The sequence below is a fragment of the Pristis pectinata genome, chromosome 27 (genome assembly GCF_009764475.1).
Source record: "Pristis pectinata isolate sPriPec2 chromosome 27, sPriPec2.1.pri, whole genome shotgun sequence".
Taxonomy (NCBI): domain Eukaryota; kingdom Metazoa; phylum Chordata; class Chondrichthyes; order Rhinopristiformes; family Pristidae; genus Pristis; species Pristis pectinata.
The window spans coordinates 15,709,237-15,722,808 of NC_067431.1; the positions used below are offsets into that span (position 1 = coordinate 15,709,237).

At 43.5% G+C, this 13,572-nt stretch overlaps 1 protein-coding gene across 1 annotated transcript in view; it reads left to right on the forward strand.

The window, feature by feature from the left end:
- Nucleotides 1–13,572, forward strand: part of grik4 (glutamate receptor, ionotropic, kainate 4) — a 102,227-nt gene that overhangs the window by 13,035 nt on the left and 75,620 nt on the right. The window contains exons 3-5 of the mRNA XM_052040165.1: nucleotides 1,984–2,148; nucleotides 8,497–8,594; nucleotides 11,259–11,424. Of these exons, the coding sequence (XP_051896125.1) occupies nucleotides 1,984–2,148; nucleotides 8,497–8,594; nucleotides 11,259–11,424 (429 nt within the window). The remainder of the gene's footprint in view (nucleotides 1–1,983; nucleotides 2,149–8,496; nucleotides 8,595–11,258; nucleotides 11,425–13,572) is intronic.

Here is a 13,572-nt window from a genome sequence, read left to right on the forward strand (position 1 = left end):
ATAGATTGACCCTTTTGCCCCTGATATCATTACAATGACATTCCTTTAATGTCACATCTAATGTTTTTTAGAGTCCAGATCCCCACTGACCCCACCGCCCCCCCCCCCCCTCACCATCAGAGGAAGTAACATCAAGGCCATTAGGACAATGATGAAAAATGGCTAGATTTTGAGAGGTAACCTGAAAGAAAAGATGGAGAGGTGGAAAAGTCTGGGAAAGGAATTCTAGACCAGTTGGATGAAGGCAATGATGGAGTAAAGAAGGGGGTCCATGCAAGAGCAACACACAAGTAAAATTCTGGAGGAACTCAGCAGGTCAGGCAGCATCTATGGAGGGAAATGAACGTTCAATGTTTTGGGCTGAGACCCTTCATCAGGACTGGTCTCCATTTCCGTTTCCAGTTCATGCAAGAGCCTAGAATTGGAGGCATTCATAAATCTTGGCGGGTTGTAGGGCTGGAAGAGATTACAGAGATGGGAGAAGTATGGGAAAGGGATATAAATATGATGATAAGAACCCTAAAAACCTAGATTGACTGGGAGCCAGTGTAGGTCAGTGACCACAGCGGTGATGGATGAATTTTCCTTGGTGTCAGATAGATAGAATCAGTAACAGGAGACATTTACTGCCTAGCTCTTTGTCTGTTTCCCCTTTTTCTAGCTTTCTCTGCCTTTTTTCCTTCATTCACCAATCAAGCTTTCTTTTTTTAATGTTTCAACCTATTTCTTTTCCAAAATCTTTTCCTACCTCTCCCTCTCTCTCCCCCTCTCTCTCTCTCTCTCTCTCTTACCCCCCCCTCCCCCTGTCACACACACTTAGTTTTCCTTTTTTTGTTATTTTTTTCTTATCTCTTTCCCCTCTCTTCCTCACAACATAGCTCTGACTCTCTTCACAATTCCTTTTGTCTCTCCCGGGGAGATAGCAAAGACTGTCCCTTCATCTTTAGCTGCTATCAACAGGTCTTCTGAGTCACTAGTCAAAATTCTCCACACTGATTAAAAGCCCAATATAGTGTGAAAGCTTATAGAACCATATCCATCAACAGGAAGGTTTGGTAGAGGATTGATTGAAAACTATCCATCATAATGGCATTAAATGTGTAGGACCAAGCATTAATATGATATATTCTCTCTGATGTGTGTCCCATTTACTAGGACAGCACCTTGATGTGATAGGAAGTTTCACGTGCTCCCATAACTTTGACAGCTATGCTCAGGGTCATTGGCTGCTGAAATGGGAGAATCATCCTCTCCTGTGTGTACATCATTATGAGGAAGCCATTGAGCCATTTGGGCTAATCTCCTTTTCAATTGTTGGGGAAAGTTTAAAGGGGATGTGCAGGGCGAGTCTTTTACACAGAGAGTGGTAGGCGCCTAGAACGGGATAGCAAGGGTAGTAGTGGAAGCAGATAGGATAGTGGCATTTAAGAGGTTTTTAGATAGGCACATTAATATGAAGGGAATGGAGGGATATGGATCATGTCCAGGCATAAAGAATAAGTTTAATTTGGCTTCATGCTCGTGGACTGAAGGGCCATGTTCTATGTTCAAATGGTTCAGGGCTCAGCTGTGCCTGAACATCATTTACCCACATTAGTTCTGTCCCTTTATACCTTCACCCAATAAATATCACTCAGTCTCTGTCCTGAAAGCTTCAGCATTCATAGCCATTTTGAGGAGAGAGTTAACACTTCACTACCCTTTGTGTTAAATTGTGCTTCCTGTTTTTACTTCCTTTTCTACATTAATAGCAAGCTTCTCCAGAAAAAAAATGAACATAGCTACAGGAACAGGAATGCTTCCCTCGCCCGTTCACCCTCATTCTCCTCTCCCCTCATCCCCTCTCTTCCCATCCCCCTTCCCTTCTCTCTGCCGCCCCCATTCCCACTCCTCCATCCTGAACAATAATGTGGTATAATGGTCTTTTTCTGGTGGGATGGAAGGTGGGCCACTGAGATCAGTTTGTGAATTTGTGTGTTGCAGCTGCAATTCTGGATGATCCAATGGAGTGCAACAGAGGAGAAAGACTCGCCATTAGTCTTGCAAAAAGCCACATCAATAGCATGGTGGATCCGTCTGAAAGGGCACGGCTGGAGATTGACCTGTTTGAGCTGCTACGGGACAGTGAATATGAAACGGCAGAAACTAGTAGGTACCTCAGCTGGTCTGATCTCCTCTCACCTCAGCAGTAAGAAGGGGTGGAGGTGGTGTTTGTTGGGCTGACTGTGAAACGTGCTGATTGGTCTAAGTTTTAGGGCCATGGGTTTTAATCTCCCAGGCCCCATCTAAACAGGACCAATGCACCTCCAGTTGAGGGCCAATGAGCAAAGGACAGAGTAGGTGTGATAGTTTGGGTGGTTCAAGGGGAGCTGCAGGAGTGATAGAGAGGAGCTTGTCAGACAGCCTGGCAGTAACAAGGAGTCAGGGAGGATGGTGAGTGGGGGGGGGGGGGGGGGGGGGGGGGAGGGGGTTAAGTGGAGCAGAATGGGATGAGGGAGGAGAGTGGGGAGAGTAGTTGTTAAAGGTGACCCGCAGAGTCCTGGGCTGGAGATTCCATGAAGGAGGTTTTCATACTCACCACGAGAGTTCCATCTCTCGCAGTGGCTGCCAATCTACTCAGCAAGAGTGGAAGAAATGCTGCTTTCCCTTGACATCTCAAGCTCAATCCCTCAGTCTGGCATCAGCCTCACCTGCCACCCAGTCCAACAGCAGGAAAATTGGAGGGCAGCAGGGAAGGGAGTAGGAAACAGTCCCTCCTCAGTCACCCATTTTATCCTCATTCTGGATTCCTCTGTAGCTTCTGTGAACACTCTTAGAGGAGGTTGATTTTGAATCCTACACACCGAATAATATATGGCTAGTGTAAATTTATTTAAGTTTCCATAATCTGTGCAAGACAAATATGGAGTCCTTTTCTAAACTAAGCCACAATGAAATCCATCAGATAGATTTCCTGTTTGTTGAAAATGGAATGATTTCATTTTCTCCCACATATACGTTCCCTATCTACTTCAGAAATTTAGCGTGTAGAATATTTAGGGGAAAAGCTTAGTATGATCACAATTAGTGTTAAAGCTTAGCCATCTAATGCCTTGTAGCTTACCAGCACAACCTCCTTGTCTGGCCAGGGGCCACTGCTATTAATTGAAACAAATAGAAACAAAGACATGTCCCAAAGGCAAATTCATTACTCCAGGTTTCCAGTGATTGTCGAATATGGAGGAGCAAGTCTATTTCTTTATTTGCTACCTATGAAACATGACACCCACATAGATATATAAACTTACAAATTTTACATTTTTATGTTCTAGTTATAGGTTTACAGCCTCTGAAATGTTCTTTCTGCCTGCAAGGTGTTAATCATAATTAGTACTGAATAGAATTTAATTTCATGTAAGTTATAAAATATTATATGACTGTACATGAAACCTAAAAGAATTTAATTGTTAATTAAACCAAATTGACAACACTTTTAGCATATAGATTATGAATGTGTGCCTCTGCATGTGATGAGGCTGTTGAACAGTCCTCAGTCTGATGTATGATTTGATGATGTAATTCGACATGGTATAGTCTAAAGTCTCCATTTGTGCAGCCCACACAGAAATGTTATTAAGTAAAATTCAACACCTGCAACAAGTTAAATGATATCACCGATGAGAAAAATGTGACCACAACTGCTGGTATTAATCTTTCCATTCCATGCCCTGAAATATTAATTCAACTCAGCAATTGGCAAAGAAGGTCCTGTTATCTGTGTAAGATTTGGAATGTAGATGTTCCATAATGCTTTTTTTTAAATACCATCAGCAGTAAATCCAGTAAAGTCTAATCCTAATCTCATCAACTGCCTGTTATACATGACTTCTGAGGCGATTAGCGAAGAGAAACCTGGATATATCAAGTTGACCTCATCATATGGCTTAGCCAATAACACCAGCCAAGGCAAACACTGGGGAAATTTGAACAACCCCGACAATTGAATAGCATATATGTTACCTATCCTGCAGAGCCCCAGTCTTATTATAGGTTGGCTGTTTCATTGTTGGAAGTGACATATGTGGAGCCAATCACCACAGTACCATTAGTAAATAACCCCATTCCTCACCTTGTGATGGAGGAGAGATCTTTGCTGAAGCAGCTGAAGATGACATAGCACTGAGGAGATCCTGCATTAATGTTCTGGGCTATGAAGATTGGTCACTAGCAACCACAAGCATCTTCCTTTATAACCAGCCACTGCAAGTTTGCTCTTTTTTCCCTTCTTAATATCTGTTTAGCTCGGAATTATTGGTGCTGTGATGTGCATTCATTAGGGATACAGTAACATAGTGCTTATGTTGCTGGACCAGCAATGCAGCAGCTGTCAAGTGAACTGAGAACGTAATTTAGTAATCTGAAATTTAAAAGATAGTTTCGCATGGTGACCATGAAGCTGACAGTCTCGCAATGGGAAGTTATCTAGTGTGCTAATGTTCCTTGGGTAAGGCAGTCTTTCCAACTTGGCCTGTCAGTGTTTCCAGACCCACAACAATGACCCTTAATGCTAGAGTCATAGAATCATACAGCATGGAAACAGGCCATTCGGCCCAACCCATCCACACTGACCAATGGGCATCCTTTCATACTAATCCCATCTCCCAGCACTTGGTCCATAGCCTCTATGCCTAGCCAATTCAAGTCCTCATCTAGACACTTCTTAAATGCTGTCAGCTTCAACCACTCCCTTAGGCAGTGCATTCCAGGTACTTACTACTCTCTGGGTGAAGAAAGTCCCCTTCATATCCCTTCTAAATCTCCACCCCCCCCCCCTCACCTTACCATATGTCCTCTAGTTTTATCTATCTCTGATATGGGGAAAATTTTCCTGTGGTCTACCCCATCTATACCCATCATAATTTTATACACCTCAATCATGACCTCTCTTATCCTTCTCCACTCCAGGGGAAACAGACGTAGTTTCTAAAATTTCTCCTCATAACTGAACTGCTCCAATACAGGCAACATTATGGTGAATCTCCTCTGCACCATCTCCAGTGCCACCACATCCTTCCTAGAGCATGGTGACCAGGACTGCACATGGTACACCAGCTAAGGTCTGACCAAGGTTTTGTAAAGTTGGAGAGTAAGCTCCCTACTTCTGTATTCAGTGCCCCGACTAATGAAGACCGGTATCCCATATGACTTCTTAACCACTTTATCTTCCTGCATTGCCACCTTCAAGGATCTATGGATTTGTATTCCAAGGTCCCTCTGTTCCTCAGTACTCCCTAAGATCCTACCATGCATGGTATATGTTCTTGCCTCATTAGTACTCCCAAAACGCATCAACCCACTTTTTCTGAATTAAACTCCATCTGCCATTTCACCAACACACCTCTGTCTGCAGCCTAAGACTATCTTCCACACTCACAACAACTCTGCCAGTCTTCATGTCATCTGGAAACTTACTGATCACGTCTTCCACATCCACATCCAAGTTATTCATGTATATTGCTTACAAACAGCAAGTGTTCCAGCACCAATCATTGTGGGGCACTACTAGTCACAGGCATCTAATCACAAAAACAACCATCTACCATCACCTTCCGTCTCCTATTGCCAAGCCAATTTTGTATCCAGTTTGCCAACTTGCCCTGGATCCCATGGGCCCTAACCTTTTGAACCAGTCTCCCATATGGGACCTTGTCATAGCCCTTAGTAAAGTCCATGTAAATCACATCTACTGCCCTGCCCTCATCGATAAACTTTCTTATCTCTTCAAAGAATTCAATCAAATTAGTCAGACAGGATCTGCCCTTGACAGACCTGTTGGCTGTCTTTGGTTAGTCCCTTCCTTTCCAAGTAATCATTAATCCTACAGCATGGAAACAGGCCATTCGGCCCAACCCATCCACACAAGAACATTTTCGAGTATCTTCCCTACCACTGATGTTAGGCTTCTACTTCTATAGTTACCAGGCATTTCCCTGCTGCCTTTCTTGAAAAGGAAGAGCATGTTTGCTGTCCTTCAGTCATCTAATACCTCACGTGTCCAGCAAAGATCTAAAAATCTCAACCAGAGCCCCAGCAATCACTTCCTTTGCCTCCTGCAGCACCTTGGGATAAATCCCACACCATTCTAGGGGATTTATCAACCTTTAAGCCCACTGATTCATCCAGTACCTCCTCTTTATTTATGGACACCTGCACTAGACTTTCACCTACGCCTTCACTAAATTCTCCAACTACAAAGTCTGTTTCCTTTGTGAATACCAATGAAAAGTATTCATTTAGAACCTCACCAATACCTTCTGGCTCCACCCTATTGTCCCTCATGGGCCCTACTTTTTCCCTGATTTTTTTGCCCTTAATATACTTAGAGAACACCTTTGAATTTACCTAAATCCTGACCACCAGTGATTTTTCGTGATCCCTCTTAGCCTTCTTATTTTCTTTAAAGTGCCACCCTGCACCCTTTATACTCCTGTGGGCCTCCCCCATCACTAGTTCCCTATACCTTTCATATGTTTCCTCTTTTTTCTCCTCACCCAAGCCTCAATTTCCCTCAACATCCTTGGTTTCCTATACTTGTTACCCCTGGCTTTTAACCTTACAGTAACGCATTGGCCTTGAACCCTCACTATTACTCCTTTGAATGTTGTTGCTCCCAATCTACCTTTGCTAAGTCATCCCTTGGGTTAATGAAGTTGTCCTCCCCCAATTTAAGACCTTTATTACTGGTCTGCCCCTATCCTTTTCCATAACCACTTCCAAACATACAGAGTTATGGTCACCATCTCCAAAATAATCCCCCACCGACATTCCCTCCACTTGACCAGCTACATTCCCCAAGACAAGGTCCAGTAACACTCCTTCCCTCATTGGTCTGTCAACATGTTGCGTCCACAAGCTCTCCTGGACACATCTCGAAAATTCTGCCCCCTTTGAACTAACAGTAAGGCAATCCTAGTTAATACATGGGAAATTGACGTCCCCCAGTATGATAACACTATTTTAATTGCATCCCTCTGATATCTGCCTACATATCTGTTCCTCTATCTCCTGTTGATTGTTGGGAGCTCTGTAATACACCCCCAGCAACGTAACAACACGCTTATTGTTTCTAATCTCTATCATACGGCCTTCTTTGAGGAGTCTTCTATGAAATCCTCCCTCAATACTGAAGTAATGTAATCTATGACTAACAGTGCAATACCTCCTCCCTTTTTACTCCCCATTCTGTCTCACCTAAAAATTCTACCCTGGGATATTGAGTTGCCAGTCCTGCCCGTCCTTCAACCATGTCTCTGTGATGGCAACAATATCGTACACCCCCATGTTAATTAAAGCTTTGAGATCATCTACTTTAGTGATACTCCTTGCATTAAAATAGATGCAATTAAGCTTTGAATTCACTTGATGTGCACTTACTTGCTTGTTTTGCCTACTGGACTTACTGTTTCTGTAGCTCTCCATCAGAACTACTACTATGAGCCCCCTTCCCCTGCCAAACTCAGCTTACACCTTCCCCAACAGTGCCAACAAACCTCCCAGCAAGGATGTTGGTCCCACTCTGGTTAAGGTGCATTCCATCCTTGCTCCCATCTTCCATAGAAACAGTACCAATGATCCAGACATCTAAAGCCCATCCTCCTGCACCATTCCTTCAGTCACATATTCATCTGACCTAACGTTCTATTCCTATACTCACCAGCTTATGGCCAAGGAAGCAATCCAGGGATTACAACCTTTGAGGTCCTGCTATCGAGCTGCCTAAACTCATGTTGCAGGACCTCATCCCTTCTACCTACGTCATTGGTACCTACATGTACCATGACCACTGACTGCTAACCTCCCCTTGCAGAATATCCTGCAGCTGTTGCGAGACATCCTTGACCAGGGAGTCAAAATACCAACCTGGAGTCCCTATTGCGGCCATAGAAACGCCTACATGCCCCCCCCCCCCCCTTACAATATAATTTCCTACCGCTATTGCTGTCCAAGTCCTATTTCCCCTCCTCCCCACTCCTCTACAGTAGTGCCCCTCTGCAATAGCACAAACTGGGCTCTGACATGGTCCTGCTGTCAGAAATGAATAAATGTAGGCCCAGCCAGAAACACCAGCATCCTGTAAGGAGATATTTAAAACAAATAGAAGTTGTGAAATGACTCTCCCATCTCTGCTTCCAGCACTGCCCACTGGAGGAAGTCTGGATATGAAATGGAAATTGCAATGAGAGGCAAACATCAGAAAGTACACAAAGAAACTTTACGTTTCTTTTAACTGATTTGAAACATGAAATCACATTTTATTATATTGTGATTGTATCTTTTATTAACAGTGTTGCAATCTATCATTCCTTTTGGATATTATATTTATGGAATTTCTTTGAAGGCTGAGAGTGCCGAATTGAGCAGTGATTAAATGCAGGCAGGCCTGGAAAGGTTAGCACTTCGCCAGTGACGTGAAGGTCAGTGTGACTGACTTTTAATTGTAATCTCTCTTTTCTGCAGCTTGTCAGATTCTCCCAAAGGGGGTCGTTGCAATCCTGGGTCCTTCCTCGAGTCCAGCATCTGCCTCGATTATCAGTCACATCTGCGGCGAGAAGGAGGTAACATTGATATTTATAATGAACATGATGCCAGTACGGCTCCTCATTGAAGAGCCTGTTCAGCTCCCAAGTTACTTCCAGCATTTAGTGAGATCAATACTGATCTGTACCTCAGCTCCATTTGCTTGCTTGTGCTCTATGTCCCTTGACACCTTTACCCAAAAAGATCCATCTGTCTCAATATCAAAGCTTGCACGTTTACAGTGCAGGGTTCCTAAGATTCTGTGCTTGAAGGGTCATTTTCAGGTCAGAGCAGGCAGCTTACCACTGGGACCTCCTCGCACATTATCTGCTCAAACACAGAGATGGCCAGGCATGCCGTTTCAGCAAGCAGCATACAAGCTGGTTGTTTGACTTCACTTGTACAGCATTCATCTATACACGAGGCTCATGTTCAGCACAGCCTTAGAACACAGAAGCAACTCTTAAACAGAGAATTGAGAGGCTATGGAGCCGTAGAGAGAGACAGCACAGAAACAGGTCCTTTGGCCCACTGAGTCCATACTGATCATCACTCATTATATTAGCTCTAATATATTAACACTAGTCACTTTATTGTCCCCACATTCCCATAAAATTCCCCTGGATTCTATAACTTACCTCCACCCTCGGGGCAAGTGATTACTTCATCTATTAATGTGCATGCCTTTGGATGTGGAAGGAAACCAGAGCACCTGGAGGAAACTCATTTGGTCACAGGAAGAATATGCAATGTCCACACAGATAGCACCACAGGTTAGGATTAAACCCGGGTCTCTGGCACTGTGAGGCAGTGGCTGTGCCACTGTGCTGGTCGATTAGCATTAGCTGAAGGGCATGACCTTGCACAGGCATTTGCTGGGAGTCCTTCTCCTCCCAACTACATCTCTGAAACGTTTCTCCCTTGAAGGTCATACCATACCACCACCCCTCCCACCCCCCATTCTGTCACTGTCAATGCCCTCAAGTCCCAACCTCATTTATCTGGCCACAAGTCCGCCCAAGTTCTCAAGGCTCATCCTGACCGTCCCCAACACCCCCACCTCCTGGGTCTTCATCCTCTTTTCCAACCTCTCTCCCCAGATCTTAGTCACCTCTACAACATCTTCTCCTTACCTCCCTACCCAATCCCTTCTTCCCCCTGTGACCCATTCCTGGACCTGGTTAGAATGGTTGAAGTTGGGAAAAGTAAGGACTTGCAGGGATTTGAACATAAGCGTGAATATACTTAACAACATCCATAGACCTCTGAAGTAGAGAAGTCCAAAGAAGTACAACCACTTGAAGAAAATGCTTTCTCCCAATTGCCGCCTAAATTGTCAACTCCCATTCTAGAATCTCCAGCCAGAGGAAATGGCTGCTCAGCATTCACTACGTCAATTCCTCGCAGAATTATGTCCACAATCAGACCACCTCTTGTTTCCCGAAACTCTCATGAGTCTCCTAAAGCCTGATTTTCCTTAATCCTGCTAATATAGAAATTTATACCAATCTTCCTGAAAGGAATTTTCAGTCAGATTTCCAGCTCATTTGCCTGTGCCAGATGAGCAAAAGTGCAATGCCAACAATTCCAGATTCCAGCTTTCAGCATCTGCAGTCTTTTGTGTCTCCAGTGCCAACAATTGCTGCATTCACCAGTGGGCTGCTTTCTCCTGCATGGCAGTCACTTGTGGCATCTCTTTCAGAGTATTAGCGAGTGAGGACTGGTTTTTGTGATTGGCTGCTTGAACGGATAGGTGTTAGCTGCTTTGGGGTCACAACCAGAAAGGTGAAAAGAACAAATATCGCAAACTCTCATTATGGAATAACTCCCTCATCGCAGGTATCAATCTAGTGAGTCGAGGCAAGTATAACATTCCTTAAATATAGAGACCAAAACTGCACAAATTCCTCTAATTTGAGGACTCATCCAAGCCCTCTACAATCACAACAAAGTTTTCCTTGCTTTTGTGCCCTGAACTCTTTACAATACTTTCTAATTATTTGCAGTGTCTGCATTTTTACTCCCTGTGACTCATTAGCAAACTCAATGAACATTTTCTAGTTCTCACCATTTAAAGTGTATTTTCTTCTTAATAAATCTCACATTCAATGTTGTACTCCATCTGCGACCTCCTTACCCATTCAGTTATCCTTCGTAGTTTCTGTGCATCCTCACTGCTCCCTTCTCACTGAGCTTTGTAGCGCCTCTTCTCCTTGAAGCCACAATAGCTCACCCACACAGGTCACAGTTAAAAGCTGGAACTGGTCACAGCAACATCATAAAATGTGGACTTCAAAAACTCTGCCTCGTTAGTCTGCTGAACCCAGTAGATTTAAATCAGAACTGATGCAGAGGGATCGGGATCTGAGTGGGTGAGTAACCAGCTCACTCACATCTACCCTTCCCCCACCAGGCACCTGGGATTAAAAAGTTTATTTTCTCTGTTTAAAACTATAAAATGCATTGAATCTATAGAACGATGCTTGATCAGAATGTGTAATTTTAATGCAAAATTCAAAAGGAATTGTTAGTTCAAAACTACACTAGCTTTGCACTAAGAACATTTGGTTTGGGAACATTTAGTGTAATCAAGATGAGTTCAAGGGAAGAGGAAAAACTGACCAAACAAAGCTCTATAGATGAACTGTAGGTTGTTTATCTACCAAGTACATCCCTCTGACCAGCTGTCTCTTTCGATGCAGGTCCCTCACGTGAAGGTAGCAGCTGAAGAAATTCCTAAATTGCAGTATTTGAGGTTCACTGCATTAAACCTCCACCCAAGTAACACAGACATCAGCCTAGCTATTGCCAGCATCTTGAACTTCTTCAACAGGACCATGGCATGTCTGATCTGTGCCAAAGCTGAATGTGAGTTCATCAAAAGCAATTGACATGTGTGAAAGTAGCAGGGTGAAACATCACCTCTTTAAAGCGACTTCTTTCACTTAATGTTTGAAAGAAAATCTGCTACACTTTAGTCTGCTTTCTGAGATGGTCAGAAATCAAGACCCAACACAAAAGTTGTGTAAGAGGAGGTAACCTGGGGGAGCCCTCTGGTGTCTTGCTGTGTGTAGTATGTAAGTGGCTGATGTGCAGTTCATGAATGTAATAAAGGTATGACTAGGAAAGAAGAAAGTCAATCAGCCCATTGTTTTAGAGATGAATGGTTAGGAGTTACAGAGTCATAAAGCAATTCAGCATGGACACAGGCCCTTCAGCCCAACCAGTCCATGGTGCCCACCCAGCTAGACCCAATTTCCTGCATTCAGCCCATATCCCTCTAAGCCCTGCTCCCTCTGTGGACACATCCAAGTGCTTCTAAAATGATACCTTTGTACCTGCCTCAACCACTTCCTCGGGCAGCTCATTCCACATACTCACCTCCCTCTGCATGAAAAAGTTGTCCCTCAGGTCCTTTATAAATCTTTCCCATCTCACGCTAAACCTATGCCCCCTAGTTTTGGACTCCCCTACTCTGGGGAGAGTTCCTGTAACAGTCAGTGGGATACTGTCATTCCACTGTGCTCCATTGCTGTATGGTCATGTTTGGCCAACCAGTCACTGACTGAATAAATTGACCCTCCTACACTCCTGCATACCAACTCTATTACAAAGAATGTAGACATTTGCTCAAACATTTCTGTGCTACTGATTCTATCAGCTCCCTTTACAGTTTGCTGTAATCTATATTGAAAGTGACATTTGCTTAGAACTAATTTCTAGCATTATGATTGAGTCTAATCTACATCAGCAGCAAAGCTGAAACCTGCCCTGAGGGTTGGTAAGGTTAACTGTTGGGTGTTTAATTAGATTCTGAAGCTTCTTGGCTCATTGAGCACTGTTGAGTGTTGAATAGCTTTGCAATGCATGTTGGTTTTAAGGACCTTGTTGTTTTATTTACACTACATGTTCATTGACCTCTAATGTAATACTTAGTGTTACTCACAAAACAGTTAAGGGTATTTCATCAAACCCTGATGAAGTAATTTGCAAAATGTCAACTGGCCAGTTACCTGATTATTCAGGGAAAATTCAAATCTTCAAAGTTCACAGAAGGGAAAAAAAGCACTTCATGCTATTGAAGATGGTGTGGGAAGGGTACACCACCTTATCAATGGGTGGCAGTGGGTTCACCTGAGACCCCTCAGTAACCAATTGGGGGAGTGGAATCACCTGGCACTCTGCCATTAACCAATAGGAAGATAGCCAGAGCTGCACCATTGACAGATGATGAAATCACCTGAGCCATCCATTATATCAGTCAGGCTGCTGACAAGTTGTGCCACCCTTGGGACTTCCAGCTAAGCAACCCTGTTGATAGGGTGGAGTAAAGTATCCGAGCTGGCTGATAGTTAGGACAGCGGTGGCTGATAGTTAGGACAGCGGTGGCTGATCTGCCCCATTGACTGAGGTGGGATGAAGTATGGTGGGTCTCTACTATGAACGTTATGTCCTTGTTTCTGTGATTAATTATACAGACTCAGCTGAGCATCATGTAAACAATTCCTGCTTTCTTTATTGCCATACCTGAGACACTGGGCACATTCAGACCTGGATAAAATTGAAAGAGGGAATAATCAAACATAACAACAATGAGGCACCACATCCTTCTCCATATTAATTAGAAGAAACATTCTGATTCTTTGTCTTTACGTCAGTTAGTTACAACACATTTAAATATGAGGATGGTTTCCTCTTGTGCAATAGGTAACAGTGATTTCTGAGAGTGAGGGAGCAAGCTCACGCTCCAGCTGGGATTGCTCACTTTCTTCTTTTGATCTTGGGATTATCTATTTCCTATTCACTGACAGTCGATGGTGTTTTGAGTATTCTGAAAATTGAAACATTTCATGTGATCTTTGAGCCGTTCAGTGCTGTGATCATGGATCCTTTCATCACAGTTACTTTAAAATGGCTGCATGTCATATAGAGTTGCTTGCCTGTATGGTTTCTGTACTCAAGTACAGTATCCCCTCGTGTAACAACAAATCAGAATTGTGTGATTCCCACTTTCAT